Here is an 18,439-nt window from a genome sequence, read left to right on the forward strand (position 1 = left end):
CTACACCAAACTCAGATGCGACACAGGAAGGACATGGCGGAATGACACAACTACACACAACTAACTACTGTTACGCCATCCTCAGAGACTTAGACAATTAAGGACCGACCCAACCATCCAGAGGAAGCAGCAGCGGATTAAGGCGCGCATAGTAACGATGGCTGGACGTCGTCTACAGCGGGTCCTTGTGAGAAAGCGTCTACAGGACTCACAAGATCATGAGATACCTACCATGCATCATATAGCAACGAATGACTGGCGATGACGACGACAGCTCGTAACCAAACTCGTCAAGCCACAGGCACAGCCCCTCACCCAACGATTTTGAAATAGTCAACGTTTTCGCCAATCACTACCAGAATATCTGCAGCGCTGGGATTGCCGATGCGACAGCAACTGATCAGGTCTTGTCTTACATCACCTGCCCTACCCCCGATGGATAGGATACCCAACTGATGGAAGGGATCACCAGGGATAAAGTGAAGGCTGCCATCGACAAGGCTGCCCTTAACAAATCCACTGATATGGATGGGTTGCCTGTAGAGTTCTATCGTGCTTTCTGGGTGTTAATGGCCCTGAGATGAACCAGCACGTTTCAAGAACTTTTCACGCCAGGCTATTTTGTCCCTCCTAGCTTTGTCATTTGCATCATCATCCCTATGCATAAGTCACGCCATGGAATGAAGATCACTGATTACCCTCCTCTAGCCCTCCTTAACGTGGACTGCAAAACCTTTTTCTGCATTTTGGCGGCGCGCCTTCGTCCCCTTCTTCCCAGCGTGCTTTCACCAGAATGGATGACCCCAGATGGTCAGGTGACTGTGCCAACAGGTGAAAGTAGCGATGTGACAACACTGCCCGCGACATGCCAGATCTAGGCAGCTATGCTTGCAATCAGTTTCGATAGCGTATATGACAAAAGTACATCACGGTTTCCTATCTTCCATGATGGCTCGGTTGGGCATCCTTCCTCAATGGTTGGTTGGTTTGGGGAAGGAGACCAGACAGCGTGGTCATCGGTCTCATCGGATTAGGGAAGGATGGGGAAGGAAGTCGGCCGTGCCCTTTCAGAGGAACCATCCCGGCATTTGCCTGGAGTGATTAGGGAAATCACCTTCCTCAATGTCATACATGTTATATATGACAGCGCTAGCATCTGCGCACAAGTCAACAGTCGTTTAACGAATCCAGTTCCGATAAGGTGATGTATCTGACAAGGCCGTCCACTGTCAACCCCGCTACACATCTTCGCGCTGAAACTCCTCACTTGGAACCTCAAATCTATGCTCACAGAAATCACGCTATGTCAGAACACTTTCTGCTCTCTTGTCGAGCATACGCAGACGATCTGCCTCTCTTAGTTCACTCGGGAGCAGAAACACGACATACCATTGAAGCAAGCATGACATACGGCGCAGCGGCAGGCAACTCGATAGAAGGCTGAAATTCCGTTTTTCACTATCTTTGAATCATGTGCCTGTTCGACACAGATAGTACTCCTGCCCTATGGAGACTGCACAATTCCAGTTTGTCGGAAACGCTTCCTTGTCTTGTACAGTAATTACTCATAATTTCTCTTCCCATTCTTCTCTTTAAACGCTTATGTGTAACATTTGGACGCAAGAAGACCGCTTCATATATCATACTGACGACTAATGTAGAGCTGGAACTTCAATTCAGTTTATAATATTACAAACTGTTTAAAACTGATGGAACTTATACACTGTATCTTTCTTTCTTTTGCTTGTGCCGTTTTTCCCGCGGATACGCAGGGTCGGCATGGTTAATCAGATGTGGCAATGTTAATTGAAGGGGTGACTGTAAGCTCTTCATCCCGCCACCCAGTACCCCCTGGGAAGGAATCAGTGTACCCCAACTGTCTGCGACTAGTGTAATCCATGGAATAGTGCGAAAGTATTCAGATGTCTGCGAGCCGTGTAACTGAGGCGGTACGTGGGGACCAGCCCGGTATTCACCTAGGGGGATGGGGAAAACCGCCTAAAGACCACATCCAGGCTGGCCAGCACATCGGCCCTCGTCGTTAATCCGCCGGGCGGATCCGATCCGGGACCGGCGCGCCTACTCGAATCCAGGAAGCAGCGCGTTAGCGCGCTCGGCTTACCTGCCGGATTGGGACTTACACACTGTATATAGACATAAAAAGGACACACTAAAGGTCCTTTGTCGCTTCAAGACTTCTCAGTGTTTGTGTTTCACTGTCTAATGCTTCCACCTCCCTCCTGCTATTTTCAGTAGCTAGTAACAGTCACAAATTTAATTAAATAAAATCGAAAATTACTTACTTGGGAGTGAAGAGTTCATAAACAAGTAAACAAGGGAAGGTACAAGCTTTGGCCGCGTGCCTAGTAAGAAATCCATGTTTCTGTTTCGATTTTAATGGAGTTTTGCTCTCGTTCATTGTAGTTTAATAGATAATATGACGAAAAAGTCATATTACCGCCTTAAGCTGCTAGTACAGACTTTATCTATACGACCAATTCCAGCAGTTTGGCCATTATTAGGTTCAGAAAAGTATTCTCAACTTTTATGATCCTGATGAGGGTCAAACGACTGGAATTGGTTGTATTAATAAAGTATTTAAACCAGCAGCTAAAGTCGACACTTTGACATTTTTCAAATGTATAAGAGCTGTGGGACACCATCTCGTTCAGATAATAGGATGTGCTGCTCACAAATGGTGATGAAAGAAGCTTGTAATTATAATCACTGTTCACTAAAAAAAACTTCAAAACTTTAAAGCTGCAGTATATTCTCACATTCGTCACCATTTTCATAACATTGTTTTCACTCTGATTAGTGCCGTTCTGTGAACTTCCCCATAAAATTACTAAAGTTGATATAAAACATCGTACGGGACAATTATTATTCTTACCATTCACACGAGATTGTTAAAAATGTCACCTGAGCCACTTTAAACCTGAGTACAACTTCCTTAATAACTTCTTAATAGAGTCTTTTTCTCTGAATTCTTTAATTAATATTCTTCTTGTAATAATATTTGCACATCTGACACATCGTTGACATTTACTTCACTTTCAGTAAGCACTCATGTACGCCTTATGCTGTTCTTCAAAATTCTGCCGACCTCCAAAAGCTACGTGACGCAATGACTCACTTGAAACAGCAAGCGTGCTCGAATTGTAAAACCCACCTTGTTAGCACTACGCTGCACAAAAATGTCCGCCTGCCAAAGAACTTTGCCCTCTGTAGATACGGCACGTCGCAGCTGATGGCTGGAAGAACACCATACTACTCAGTGTATTTCGTGCGAGTAACTCTTTCCTTTGTTCACAGTTCGAGCGATCTAGCCGAGGCAAGTCCGGAAGCATTTGCGGGCTGGAAGAGGTTCTGAACTGCCTGCAGCGGATAGATTTCGATGACGAGCAACTGTCACGGTTCCGCGGAATGTGCTGGAGCGAGTTCGTGCAGTACTGCGAGAAGAAGGAGAAGGCGGGCAGCGGCAGCGGCAGCGGCAGCAGCGGCAGCCAGAGCGGCAGCGGCAGCGCCTCCTCCAGCGAGGCATCCAGCCCCGACCGCGTGCCCGCCGCACAGCCCGCGCCGCCCCCGCCGCCCCCGCGCGCCCCCAGCCCGCCGCCGGCTCCCACGCCGCCCCCGACGCGGCCGCTGCGCCGCTGCCTGCAGCGCGCGCAGAGTGAGCGCTGCTTCGAGCGTCGCCTGATGGGCGCGCGCGCCGTCTGGAAGGGGCTGGACCGCTCCCTGCCGCTCAAGCCCAGCCCGCTGGTGTCCACGCTCAGCGAGAAAGACCTGCTGGTGTCGCCCGTGTCCACAACCAGCCGCATCGAGAGCAAACGACGCGAGGCCCTGTGGGACCTCTTCCAGAGCGAATGCGCCTTTCTCTACGACCACCTCATGGTTCTCAAAAACGTGAGTACCCTGTCAACAGCCTATCACGAAAATAACATGTGCTTTACACTGAAGCCTGATATATAAAGTAAGAGCTTACGCAATATCAGACCAGCTGTGTGGCTGGATTCAAGAGTTTTTATCAAACAGAACACAGCATGTTGTTCTCAATGGAGAGACGTTACAGTACTGGTGTGCCACAGGGGAGTGTTATGGGACCATTGCTTTTCACAATATATGTAAATGACCTAGTAGACAGTGCCGGAAGTTCCATGCGGCTTTTCGCGGATGATGCTGTAGTACACAGAGAAGTTGCAGCACTAGAAAATTGCAGCAAAATGCAGGAAGATCTGCAGTGGATAGGCACTTGGTGCAAGGAGCGGCAACTGGCCCTTAACAAAGACAAATGTAATGTATTGCGAATATATACAAAGAAGGATCCTTTATTGTATGAGCCGGCCGGAGTGGCCGAGCGGTTAAAGGCGCTACAGTCTGGAACCGCACGACCGCTACGGTCGCAGGTTCGAATCCTGCCTCGGGCATGGATGTGTGTGATGTCCTTAGGTTAGTTAGGTTTAAGTAGTTCTAAGTTCTAGGGGACTTATGACCACAGCAGTTGAGTCCCATAGTGCTCAGAGCCATTTTATTGTATGATTATATTATACCGGAACAAACACTGGTAGCAGTTACTTCTGTAAAATATCTGGGAGTATGCATATGGAACGATTTGAAGTGGAATGATCATATAAAACTAATTGTTGGTAAGGCGGGTGCCAGGTTGAGATTCATTGGGAGAGTCCTTAGAAAATGTAGTCCATCAACAAAGGAGGTGGCTTTCAAAACACTCGTTGGACCTGTACTTGAGTATTGCTCATCAGTGTGGGATCCGTACCAGGTCGGGTTGACAGAGGAGATAGAGAAGATCCAAAGAAGAGCGGCGCGTTTCGTCACTGGGTTATTTGGGGTTATTTGGTAAGCGTGATAGCGTTACGGATGTGTTTAGCAAACTCAAGTGGCAGACTGCAAGAGAGGCGCTCTGCACCGCGGTGTCCAGGTTTGGAGAGGGTGCGTTTCTGGATGAGGTACCGAATATATTGCTTTCCCCTCCTTATACCTCCCGAGGAGATCACGAATGTAAAATTAGAGAGATTCGAGCGCGCACGGAGGCTTTCCGGCAGTCGTTCTTCCCGCGAACCATACGCGAATGAAACAGGAAAGTGAGGTAATGACAGTGGCACGTAAAGTGCCGTCGGCCACACACCGTTGGGTGGCTTGCGGAGAATACATGTAGATGTAGATGTAGAAGTAGCTTAGGTCATGGGATGGCGATATGCACATATACAGATGGCAGTAGTATCGCGTGCATTGTGCATAAAAGGCAGTGCATTGACAGAGCTGTCATCTGTACTCAAGAGATTCTTGTGTAAAAGTTTCCGGCGAGATTATGCCTGCACGGCGAGAATTAACAGACTTCAGACGCGAAATGGTAGTTGGAGCTAGGCGCACAGGACTCTCTATTTCGAAAATCGTTAGGGAATTCAATATTCTGAGATCCACAGTCTGAAGAACGTGCCCAGAATACCAAATTTCAGGCATTACTTCTCACCACAGACAACGCAGTGGCCAACGGCCTTCACTTAACGACCGACAGCAGCACCGTTTGCAAAGGTTTGTCAGTGCTAACAGAGAAGCAACACTGTGTGAAATAACCATATAAATCAATGTGGGACGAACGACGAAAGTATCCGTTAGGGTAGTGCGGTGAAATCTGGCGTTCATGGGCTATGGCAGTATGGCAGTAGACGACCGATACGAGAGCTTTTGATAACAGCATGACATCGCCATTACCGCCTCTGCTGGGCTCGTGACCATGTCGGTTGAACCCTAGACGACTGGAAAACCGTGACTGGTCACATGTGTCCCGATTTCGGTTGGTAAGAAATGATGATAGGGTTCGAGTGTGGCGCAGATTGCCCTAAGCCATGGGCACAGGTTGTTAACAAGGCACTGTGCCAGCTGGTGGTGGCTCGATAATGGTCTGAGCTGTGTTTACATGTAATGGACTGGGTCATTGACTGGAAATGGTTTTGCTTGGTTACTTGGAGATCATTTGCAGCAATTTTTGGACTTCGTGTTCCCAAACAATGATAGAATTTGTAGGGATGACAATGCGCCACGTCACTGAGCTACAGCTGTTCGCGATTTCTTTGAAGAACAGTCTGGACATTCCCAGTGAATTATTTGGTGCTCAGATCGCCCGACATGTATCCCCTCGAACATTTATGGGGCATAATCCAGAGGTCAGATCGAGCACGAAATCCTGCACCGGCAACACTTTCGCGATTATGGACGAGTACAGCACAGCATTACACAATATTTCTGCAGGGGCTTCCAACGACTCTTTGAGACCATACCATGTTGAGTGTCTGCACTATGCTGGGCAAAAGGAGGTCTGACACGATATTAGGAGGTATCCCGTGACTTCCGTCAGATCAGTGTATTCTTATTAAAAATTGTAATTTGTTTAAATCTCTACAGAAGAATTGCGCAAAAAAGTAACTTTTCTTCCAAAAAGTCCAATGTAAAATCCCGTTACATCTGCAGGATATGGACAGAAATTTGGGAACACCAAAACGACAGCACGTTACGATGCCAATACATTGTACGGAAACCACTGGCATTCAAGACAGCTTCCAGTCGTCTCGCAATAAATACAAGTCTTGTACAGTTTACAAGGGAATCTTTTACCAGTCCTCTTGAAAAATAGTGGAAAGTTCACGTAATGATAATGGAAGTGGATAGCAATCAATCACGCTTCTCCCCAAAGTAGACCACAAAGGCTCAATAATACTGAGATTTGGTGACTTTGCTGACCAGGGAAGATTGGACAAGTCGTTCTCTTGCTCACATAACCAATTCTAGACGATGGGTAGCTGAGTGAGCACAGCCCTTTGGTCTTGAAACACAGCATCGCCACTGGGGAACAAACATTTATCATAGAATAGACCCGATCAGCCAAAATGATCACGTATTTCTTGGCAGTATTGCGACGTTGCAGAGTAAGCATGGGACCCGTGCAATACCACGATACGGCTGCCCAAATCATAACTGAAATCCCGCTATGTTTCACTCTTGGGACGTTGACTCTGTCAGCAGTTGGATACAGTGTTAAACAAGACTCATACGACCAAACTACTTTCTTCCATTTCTCTACAGTCCATTTCACTGTTTTCTCGAAATTGACTGAAATGATTAATTATGTAATTTTACGCTCCTAATATGCTTTTCTCCCTCTTGAATGTCAGTATTCTTCTATAAAAACGGAAATGAAATTCAAATAATTTGAAATCCCTCTAAAACTTTCCATTCGCGTCATGTGATGTCTGTGATGTCACTAGCTACATCGCTCCTCCAACTAATTCACAGTGGTGTCTATACGTTTTACGTTTCGTAAAATGGGTTATAAATGGTGTGCAGTAGCATACTGTACAAATACAGTTATAAAAACTTCTGAAAAGTTGTTTTTGAATGTTGCATGGAATAGGATGTGTAAAATATGGTTCCACTGTACCGGCAAATTGCCACCACGGCCATCCACAAGTTCACTAACTTAATTAAAAAGGTGTTGCTCTATGAAGTTAAAGTTAACTTGCATCCGAGATATGCTCTTCAATTGTTAAAGCGAAGGACTGCGTCATTCAGTGAAATTAACCATTTACTGAAAATTGTCATTTAGATGTTTGTGCGGTAAACCGTCGAATTTTGTAAGACGATGTCTAAATCTACATCTACATCCATACACCGCAAGCCTCCTGACGGTGTGTGGCGGAGGGTACCTTGAGTACCTCTATCGGTTCTATCTTCTATTTCAGTCTCGTATTGTTCGTGGAAAGAAGGATTGTCGGTATGTCTTTGTGTGAGCTCTAATCTCTCTGATTTTATCCTCATCGTCCCTTCTCGAGATATACGTAGGAGGGAGCAATATACTGCTTGACTCCTCGGTGAAGGTATGTTCTCGAAACTTTAACAAAAGCCCGTACCGAGCTACTGGGCGTCTCTCCTGCAGAGTCTTCCACTGGAGTTTATCTATCATCTCCGTAACGCTTTCGCGATTACTAAATGATCCTGTAACGAAGCGTGCCGCTCTCCGTTGGATCTTCTATATCTCTTCTATCAACCCTATCTGGTACGGATCCCACACTGGTGAGCAGTATTCAAGCATTGGGTGGACAAGTGTAATGTAACCTGCTTCCTTTGTTTTCGGATTGCATTTCCTTAGGATTCTTCCAATGAATCTCAGTCTGGCATCTGCTTTACCGACGATCAACTTTATATGATCATTCCATTTTAAATCACTCCTAATGCCTACTCCCAGATAATTTATGGAATTAACTGCTTCCAGTTGCTGACCTGCTATATTGTAGCTAAATGATAAGGGATCTTTCTTTCCATGTATTCGCAGCACATTACACTTGTCTACATTGAGATTCAATTGCCATTCCCTGCACAATGCGTCAATTCGCTGCAGACCCTCCTACATTTCAGTACAATTTTCCATTGTTACAACCTCTCGATATACCACAGCATCATCCGCAAAAAGCCTCAGTGAACTTCCGATGTCATCCACAAGGTCATTTATGTATATTGTGAATAGCGACGGTCCTATGACACTCCCCTGCGGCACACCTGAAATCACTCATACTTCGGAAGATTTCTCTCCATTGAGAATGACATGCTGCATTCTGTTATCTAGGAACTCTTCAATCCAATCACACAATTGGTCTGATAGTCCATATGTTCTTACTTTGTTCATTAAACGACTGTGGGGAACTGTATCGAACGCCTTGCGGAAGTCAACAAACACGGCATCTACCTGTGAACCCGTGTCTATGGCCCTCTGAGTCTCGTGGACAAATAGCGCGAGCTGGGTTTCACACGACCGTCTTTTTCGAAACCCATGCTGACTCCTACAGAGTAGATTTCTAGTCTCCAGAAAAGTCATTATACTCGAACATAATACGTGTTCCAAAATTCTACAACTGATCGACGTTATAGATATAGGTCTATAGTTCTGCACATCTGTTCGACGTCCATTCTTGAAAACGGGGATGACCCTTGCCCTTTTCCAATCCTTTGGAACGCTACGCTCTTGTAGAGATCTATGGTACCCCGCTGCAAGAAGGGGGGGGGGGGGTGCAAGTTCTTTCGCGTACTCTGTGTAAAATCCAACTGGTATCCCATCAGGTCCAGCGGCCTTTCCTCTTTTGAGCGATTTCAATTGTTTCTCTATCCTTCTGTCGTCTATTTTGATATCTACCATTTTGTCATCTATGTGACAATCTAGAGAAGGAACTACAGAGCTGTCCTCCTCTGTGAAACAGCTTTGGAAAAAGACATTTAGTATTTCGGCCTTTAGTCTGTCATCCTCTGTTTCAGTACCATTTTGGTCACAGAATGTCTGGACATTTTGTTTTGATCCACCTACCGCTTTGACATAAGACCAAAATTTCTTAGGATTTTCTGCCAAGTAAGTACATAGAACTTTACTTTCGAATTCATTGAACGCCTCTCGCATAGCCCTCCTCACACTACATTTCGCTTCGCGTAATTTTTGTTTGTCTGCAAGGCTTTGGCTATATTTATGTTTGCTGTGAAGTTCCCTTTGCTTCCGCAGCAGTTTTCTAACTCGGTTGTTGTACCACGGTGGCTCTTTTCCATCTCTTGCGATCTTGCTTGGCACATACTCATCTAATGCATATTGTACGATGGTTTTGACCTTTGTCCACTGATCTTCAACACTATCTGTACTTGAGACAAAACTTTTGTGTTGAGCCGTCAAGTGCTCTGAAATCTGCTTTTTGTCCATAGATCACTGGTTCGAATCCCACCCGAAAGAACATTTTTATTTTATTTGTGAAACGACTTGACAGTCCTCTCATAATAAAACCAAATCACAATTACAAAACTTCACCACACCGATCAGAAATAGAAAATTATTGTTTCCCTTGCTGTTTACATGAGCTCACATTTGCATTCGCTGTTCACACACGTCACGTTCAAGAAGATATTTTCAAGTTAATGTGACCACACGCTTTTCACTTTATTAGAAACAGTGTTTTTATCTTCGTACTGTCCAGCTGGGATGCTTATTGTCTAAACTTTTGTTGTTTCATCATCTTACATAAAGTTGAAGTATGTCTGCAACAGACGCTAACGTCAGTTTACGCTAACAGACATCACAGTCCATACGTCTGCGTCACCTGCATGTCGTATACGCTTTATATCTCTCCGTACAGAAAACCTCATCGCCCTACACCTCGCTATACTGAGGGCGTACGGTGATATCTTGACTACTTGCAATGCTTTCCAAAAATGTGAATTGGTTGTTCGCAAAGTGCCGGCTGCGGTGGTCTAGCGGTTCTAGGCGCGCAGTCCGGAACCGCGCGACTGCTACGGTCGCAGGTTCGAATCCTGCCTCGGGCATGGATGTGTGTGATGTCCTTAGGTTAGTTAGGTTTAGGTAGTTCTAAGTTCTAGGGGACTGATGACCACAGATGTTAAGTCCCATAGTGCTCAGAACCATTTTTTTTTTGTTCGCAAAGTAAACGCATTTACCCTCTATTGTCCATTACTCAGCCTAATACTAAGGTGAAGCTATATATAATACAACCCACAATCGAAAAAATTGTTACATGAGTTCTTGATAACGTTATTTTCGTATTTCGTGTAAGACTTTTAAAAATATATAACCGTTGCAGGATTCAAACATGTGACCTTTTGATTTGCACTCGGATGCGCTATTCTTTGCGCTACCAAACACCTGCTACGTGTGGTGTTTCTGCTGAGTGTCTTTTACAGGGGAAATCAGCAGCCGGCCCTTGTGGCCGTGCGGTTAAAGGCGCTTCAGTCTGGAACCGCGTGACCGCTACGGTCGCAGGTTCGAATCCTGCCTCGGGCATGGATGTGTGTGATGTCCTTAGGGTAGTTAGGTTTAATTAGTTCTAAGTTCTAGGCGACTAATGACCTCAGAAGTTAAGTCGCATAGTGCTCAGAGCCATTTGAACCATTTTGAAATCAGCAATAAGTTTTGGCAAGAATAATTTTATTGTGCTTTTGGGGCGTAGCTCATGACTGATAGTCCACAGTCTAGTTGCAATATACGGACCCACTTGCAAGAGTTCAACAATACCCATGTTTTGAGCGAGTTTAATAACATTGCAGGGAGCAGGGAAAAGAATGCCCGTCGTGGCACAAAAATGGTTCAAATGGCTCTGAGCACTATGGGACTCAACTTCAGAGGTCATCAGTCTCCTAGAACTTAGAGCTACTTAAACCTAACTAACCTAACTACATCACACACATCCATGCAGGAGGCAGGATTCGAACCTGCGACCGTAGCGGTCTCGCCGTTCCAGACTGTAGCGCCTAGAACCGCAGGGCCACTCCGGCCGGCGTCGTTGCACATATCGCCGCACTAAATGAGTGAAACATAAACGCATCAACTTTCGCAAGGCTTCCACTATAAGTGTTCACAATATTCCTTTCTATTGTTACTTAAAAGTTGTAATTGCGTTTTCCATCACTAAATAGCTAAACTGTTTGCAAAAACAGTACGTAAACCACTCGTAACTTCGGCTAACGCTCCTTAGCACACGTGTAGCTCCGTGTTAAGCCGCACTCACAATGACACCGACAACGGTCGTCAGACACCGTCACCAGAGATCGCCCAATAACTTCGGGCCGCGCGGATTTAGCCGAGCGGTCTGGGCGCTGCAGTCATGGACTATGCGGCTGGTCCCGGCGGAGGTTCGAGTCCTCCCTCGGGTATTGGTGTGTGTGTGTTTGTCATTAGGATAATTTAGGTTCAGTAGTGTGTAAGCTTAGGAACTGATGGTCTTAGCAGTTAAGTCCCATAAGATTTCACACACATTTTAACTTTTTTTTTTATAACTTCGGCCGACAGCGTGGTTACAGTGCGTCCGCTCTCCTCCGTCCGTTTTTGGCAGGATCGGGGAGGTTAGGTTGGGTTAGGTTAGGTTAGAATATATGTATGAAATAGGTTAGATTTTAACCTCTTAGGATGGGGTGGATACCACGGCGCTTCTGTGTTTGGTTACGAGTACTGTTTAGCGGCTTCTGCTATTAAAGAGAGACCGAATGCATGTGAGGGAGCTTTCCTGCCTCGTAATGAACATGGCGAGTACTATACACTCTGTCCTCAGTTTTCGGAATAACCAGAAAAATTTTACGAACATATGATATGATGGGGGAAACGTTCTCTTACATATTCGAGATAATGCGCTGTATTTATTTAAAGTTACGCTGACGTGCGTCAGTTAACATTCAGTGACTATCATTTAGCACGAGAGTGAAATACAAGCATAAAGTGTAGCATAAGGTACTCTGAAAACCTAAAGCACTTAAAAGTGGAAATACGTACTGTACACCACATTGGCAAACCACTTCATATTAACAGTAAGCAGTAATAATAAACTGTAGACAACTAGTGACAACCTACCACAAAAAAATCTAGTACAGTAGGTGCAAGCATATAAGATATGCCACCCTCTTCACTTGAACAAATTAATTTTTGAAGTTATGATCTATGCCCAATATTTAGAAAAAAAGATTTTGCCTATTTGAGGTTTGGAATAAACCTGCGATTTCAGACCATAGATTCCGAACTATATTCCGATTATGATATTTTCATCCTCAGGATAGCACAAACTCTCTCTCTCTTGGACCAAACCTAGTTTAGCACGCTCCATATTTCGTGTGCGAGAACGTCGGTCTTTCTGACCGAAGAAAATAAACTGATTTGAAGTTCATAGATTGTCGACCATCGGCTATAGCGTGACCGCGCACTGATTTGAAAAGATCGGCCGTCTCCGGCAGTTGTTGGTCGTCGGCGAAATCCACCGATATCGGTGCCACTGTGACCCCTAGCTTGTGACGTCACCAGAGCATCAACCAATAACAGAACGTTTTCGGTCACGTTACCAGATCTTGATATTTAATGAGGGTTCAAAAATGGTTCAAATGGCTCTGAGCACAATGGGACTAAACTTCTGAGGTCATTAGCCCCTAGAACTTAGAACTAGTTAAACCTAACTAACTTAAGGACATCACACACATCCATGCCCGAGGCAGGATTCGAACCTGCGCCCGTAGCGGTCTCGCGGTCCAAGACTGCAGCGCCTAGAACCGCACGGTCACTTCGGCCGGCGATATTTAATGATATTTAAGCTTTAATTATATGAAAATAATAGATATTTTGTGAGAATATTGACTGATAATGCTCTTTATATATTATAATTTATCAGAATAACAACAATCTGAACCATATTTTTAACATAGGAAAAAAAAACACTGGTCTGCGTTGTGACTTAGAGGATGAATTATTCCGCTTCCCCTGTATGCGGTAAAATCTTCGATATGGTATCTCTTGAAACAACAAAACGCTTCCGCTGTCTTGGTTACGGAAGCACATACCGAAAGAACACAAAGAATTTGCTCACATTCGAATTCACTTAGTTCCGACTCCACGCTCACGACACACAACACTGTTCTGACTACGACTCACACTCGCAACATATTAAGGACATTGCGCAGGAGCCGGCCGCGGTCGAATACAATAGTCCAACCTGCAGGCTTAGCTAACATCTGCATTTATGTTCAAACATACATTTCTTGCGGCTTATTCGTATTTTTGTCCAACACCTGTACATTATACCACCATGTTATCCGAATCAACATAAACTCACCAGAGAAAATATTGATCACTGCCTTAAAAGAGCACCATGGCTTTGAAGCGCAGTACATTGTGTCGAATTGTTATCATGTGGTCATGTCACCCTCCATTGCTGAAGTATGTCGTGCTGTGTATATGCCAGTCTGCTGTACGGAATCAGCGAGTTAAGTGAGTCGACATTTCTGCAGGTATGCCATATCCAGCTGAAACATATCATTGATGATTCTATCCGATGTAGATATCAAACTGCGAATATGTTGACTGTAACTTTTACTCATTGTTCCAGAGTCTCGGACATTTGCTATGGAATTTACACCGGTGATTTAGCTGGCCAGCTGAGATATGATAAGGTGCATTAGAGTTCGTCAAATCTGGAACGTATGTATGCAGCCCTATGAGCAAGGCTTTTGTCATCGTGAAACACTGTACACTCGGCGTGAAGATGTAAGAGAAAAGTAACACATGGTCATCAAGAACGTTGAAATACTCACCCTGTCCCATGTATGCGGTAATTTGTAGGTGTGGTCCCAAGTCATGGTAGGAGAAACACCCCCACAAGTTCACAGAACCATGTCTGGTTTGAACTATACCCACCACACACTGAATTACTGAATTAAACACCTCTTTAGGCCGTCGGTGCACCCAACATCTTGTATCATCCGAAAAGAAGAAAAATCGAAACCCATCAGCGACACTACCACACTACACCCCCCTTTCCCCCCCTCCCCGCCCCCAAATCGGTTACTCGCACTGTACAGTCTCTGTATTTTTTGACCCAGTGAAGTCGTCCGGCTTTGTGTGCCGCCATGAAAAATGGCTTCGCGAGGAAACCGACTCTAAATGTCCACTGCATGCAGTTCCCTTCCCGGTGTTCCGTCGGAAACTGGTTGACATGTACTTGGATTCACTGACAGCAGAAACTCTAGTCAGATTGAAATCGATTTCACTGACAAGGCGTGATAGTCGTCATTGGTCCTTTTCGGTTAGGATACTTTCACAAACACTGTTATACCATTAATAGTAGACACTTTGGAGATTCCACGTTAATATACCAACAAATCGGACAATTCACTCACGATGTGGTCATGGGCAGATCCCTACACGGTAGTTGCTTGCATTCATTCTGTCATGTCTCCACATTGCCTATCTTACTGTTCTGATTCCATATAGGCGGGTGGAACATACAGATCCATTTGCTGCCATGACTTACGCCAGCAGTGGAGGGCCACATGACAGCCAGCTATCAGGTCCACATCACCTGCAGCGCCCCTTGCCGGCTTGAGTGGCCGTGCGGTTCTAGGCACTGCAGTCTGGAACCGAGCGACTGCTACGGTCGCAGGTTCGAAACCTGCCTCGGGCATGGATGTTTGTGATGTCCTTAGGTTAGTTAGGTTTAATTAGTTCTAAGTTCTAGGCGACTGATGACCTCAGAAGTTAAGTCGCATAGTGCTCAGAGCCATTTAGCAGCGCCCCAGTCCGACCAATGTACTGATTTGAGGGGATACTGATAGTCTGCCTAGTGAGATTAGTTTGCTGTATACTTGGTACCAGTAACTCCTTATCTGCCGAGATTTTGAAACCAGTTGTGGTCAATGAAACATTTATGCCACTCGAAAGCATCTGAAAAGATAAGTGCCCTGATACAGCCCGCACTATAATATTTGTCAATAGATCTTTGTTGATAATTTGCTTCAAAATGTCCATAAGTTTGAACTCCACACCTGTTGACATGTGTCCAGAATATTCTATGTTCCATACTTCTTCAGTATCTCACAATATTAACTGGTTTCTAATTTTATATTCTCTCCTCGGTGTCCAAATTCGATATATATATGCCAATTTTTTAAAGTTTACTACCACTCATTACAATTCAAGTGTCTACTTAAATTTTAGTCGTTGCCTAAGACACTTTTGCAATCAAGATAAAGTGAATAAATTATTTTTCATTCATTTTCACGTTATTCACTGGTTTTGTTACTCGTCTTATATGACTATCACGTCACTGGTTTCTTTGCAGTATGTGAATAAGTTACCCGACTGCTGTGTTTATGCCTTTATCTCGTATTACAAAAAAAAAAATGGTTCAAATGGCTCAGAACACTATGGGACTTAACTTCTGATGTCATCAGTCCCCTAGAACTTAGAACTACTTAAACCTAACTAACCTAAGGACGTCACACACATCCATGCCCGAGGCAGGATTCGAACCTGCGACCGTAGCGGTCGCGCGGTTCCAGACTGAAGCGCCTAGAACCGCTCGGCCACCACGGCCGGCTATCTTGTATTACAGCTATTCTGTCGTATGACATAATGAAACTCCTTTTCAGAAACATTCGTCTATCTTGGGTCTCGTTAATATTGAGTTACCCATCTACGGAGTGTAATTCATTTCCTGAAAATAAATGAGTCAAAAATCTGGCCCACTACAAACTAGTTAGTTATTTCATGTTTCGTGCCTGTTTTCCTTTTCCATTAATTTCCCGAAACAAAGTTTCACGTTATTCTCTTTACCGCCATCTTCCCCGGCCTCAGTCTAATCGTCGCATATTTTCTTGTCTGCTTATAGCACTGAAGCTTTATTTTATGCCAGGGAAACATCAAGAAACAATTGTATTGTGTTGATAAACTGCTGAAGTCAACATTAATAGAAAACCAACTGTGTTTATAAGAGGGTCGTAATTACGTTTTAAAATTATAGGCAAACGAATTTTAATTAATCTGTTACAATTTTTTTTTTTTTTTTTACAGTTGTGCTAAAATTTCTGTCACAACTTTGAAGAAGAATCTCGTTCTACTTGTTGATCATTGCGAAAATGAAATTTTTTTATATGAGATACGTTACCAGAAGCACTCACGTAAATGAAATATTCTCGTACGTTCACATTAAAAAAACTGACACAGATTGCGGAGGAACATTTGCCTGCAGAGACAAACTGTAGGCTGCGGATGTTGGAAAAAAGCTATAGTATTGCAGCTTACTTTTGTAAGGGGAAACATGAAGAGAACCTTACATGTACAAGTTCACTAATTCTTGTGACGTGGCGCTTTAAGTGAAGATCAATAACTTTGAGACACACGTGATTTCTTATTAATTACATCAATTTCCTTCATGATGATGCTGAGAACGAGATACTCCTCCTACAATAATTTTTAGGTACTTAAATGCATCTTCATCACTTATTTACTTACCAGATGGAAATCGTAATACTTCCTCTTCTTGGCTCTGAGCACTATGCGGCTTAACTTCTAAGGTCATCAGTCGCCTAGAACTTAGAACTAATTAAACCTAACTAACCTAAGGACACAAACACATCCATGCCCAAGGCAGGATTCGAACCTGCGACCGTAGCGGTCGGTCGGCTCCAGACTGTAGCGCCTAGAACCGCACGGCCACGCCGGCCGACTCTCCCTCTTCTTCTTATCTTCTTCTTCGTCTTCTTCTTCTCATTCTTCTTCTTTGTGCTTTCACTGCAGAATTCACACCTGTTAAAGCTCTACTCATATTGGATTTTACAAATTTTCTAGTAACGTATTGCTCTTCTTGAATCTGTAACGTTGGTCAATTTCGTAATGGAAATATAAATTACAAGTTTATTTTAGCCCACAGCTGAATTTAAGTAACAAATTGATCAAATTTTACCAGTTATCAGTAGGAGCACTCAGTGAGCCACAGTTCTACAACTGCTTTCACCACATAACTTAACTGAGATTTATAATACTTTTTGTAGCTGTATAGACTCAGCAATGAAAGAAAATCGACATGTGTGTGATTCCGTGCTTAATTCAATTCTTCCGGAGATAATTATTTATTTTGCAAACTGTTTAAAAATTCACTGGCAGTACAATTGACCTTTCGATAACTCTATTGATCCTGAGCAATTGTTACGTCACCATCCTGATCACAGTCATAACTGGACAGGGAAATAGCACCAGATGTCTTTTGAGACGAATCCCAGTTCTGTGTGCAGCGTCACGATCGACTTATCCAGGTCCAAGGAGAACGAATATTACAAGAATTGCGACGGTACAGTAATAATAGTTCTTTTTCTCAGGTCGTATCGATCTCGTAGGGTTTCTTGTTCGTATCGGTCGCTTTTTCAATAATAAAAAGAAAATTTAAACGGGTTTGGTGATACACAAAATCAGAATATAGTGTTTGACAAAATGAAATATAGGTGCCGCATTTAAATTAAGTTAACCAACAACGAATTTAAAGCTCAAAATCATTCATAGGTTATTGATTTCTTGCACAAATTAAATTGCAGACTGATGAAAATCTACTTGCTGTAGCAAATCAGATCTAAAATGACTCGAGTCCTCGTATAGTGGTTATAATCTCATTATAAATTTTAAATTAATTCTGTAACACTGCAAGCAACTGCGAGCGTTTATAGTCCCAGAATATTTTACGTCCAGAGCAGCACTAATCACGAAAAACACAACTCAGTTCGACGCGCGATGTAATTATTGTATATGTCGACAGCCCCAGAAGCATTTAGAGTGCAACTAGCTGTCGAATTATTCTAAGGCCGAACCAGCTCTACTCGCGATAGTCACAAGTCCGTACGACCCCCAATGAAACAATTGTAAGTGTCGAAAGAGGAAAAAATATTCGGAGTCCACACTGTAACACCACGAAAATTATTCTAAGTCAGAGTGGTTGCCGTCGTGAAATTCTCTAAGACCCTAAATTCATGCGACTGAATCATCACCCAGAGAAACACAAATCCTGCCTTTCCACCTACGTCCTGCCTTCGGATTTTCCACGAATTTATGTCACTCAGATGGTAAGCGATACCAACA

At 44.0% G+C, this 18,439-nt stretch overlaps 2 protein-coding genes across 2 annotated transcripts in view; both read left to right on the forward strand.

Annotated features, from left to right (window-relative positions):
• The window catches only part of LOC126249471 (uncharacterized), a 293,036-nt gene extending 289,336 nt beyond the window's left edge, over positions 1 to 3,700 (forward strand). Inside the window, exons 6-7 of the mRNA XM_049951125.1 lie at positions 3,316 to 3,614; positions 3,664 to 3,700. Coding sequence (XP_049807082.1) covers positions 3,316 to 3,614; positions 3,664 to 3,700 — 336 coding nt within the window. The remainder of the gene's footprint in view (positions 1 to 3,315; positions 3,615 to 3,663) is intronic.
• LOC126248960 (pleckstrin homology domain-containing family G member 7-like) overlaps positions 3,689 to 18,439 on the forward strand; it is a 191,069-nt gene continuing 176,318 nt past the window's right edge. Inside the window, exon 1 of the mRNA XM_049950495.1 lies at positions 3,689 to 3,906. Within this exon, the coding sequence (XP_049806452.1) occupies positions 3,700 to 3,906 (207 nt within the window). The 5' untranslated portion in view covers positions 3,689 to 3,699. The remainder of the gene's footprint in view (positions 3,907 to 18,439) is intronic.

This window comes from Schistocerca nitens, chromosome 3 (genome assembly GCF_023898315.1).
Source record: "Schistocerca nitens isolate TAMUIC-IGC-003100 chromosome 3, iqSchNite1.1, whole genome shotgun sequence".
NCBI lineage: Eukaryota > Metazoa > Arthropoda > Insecta > Orthoptera > Acrididae > Schistocerca > Schistocerca nitens.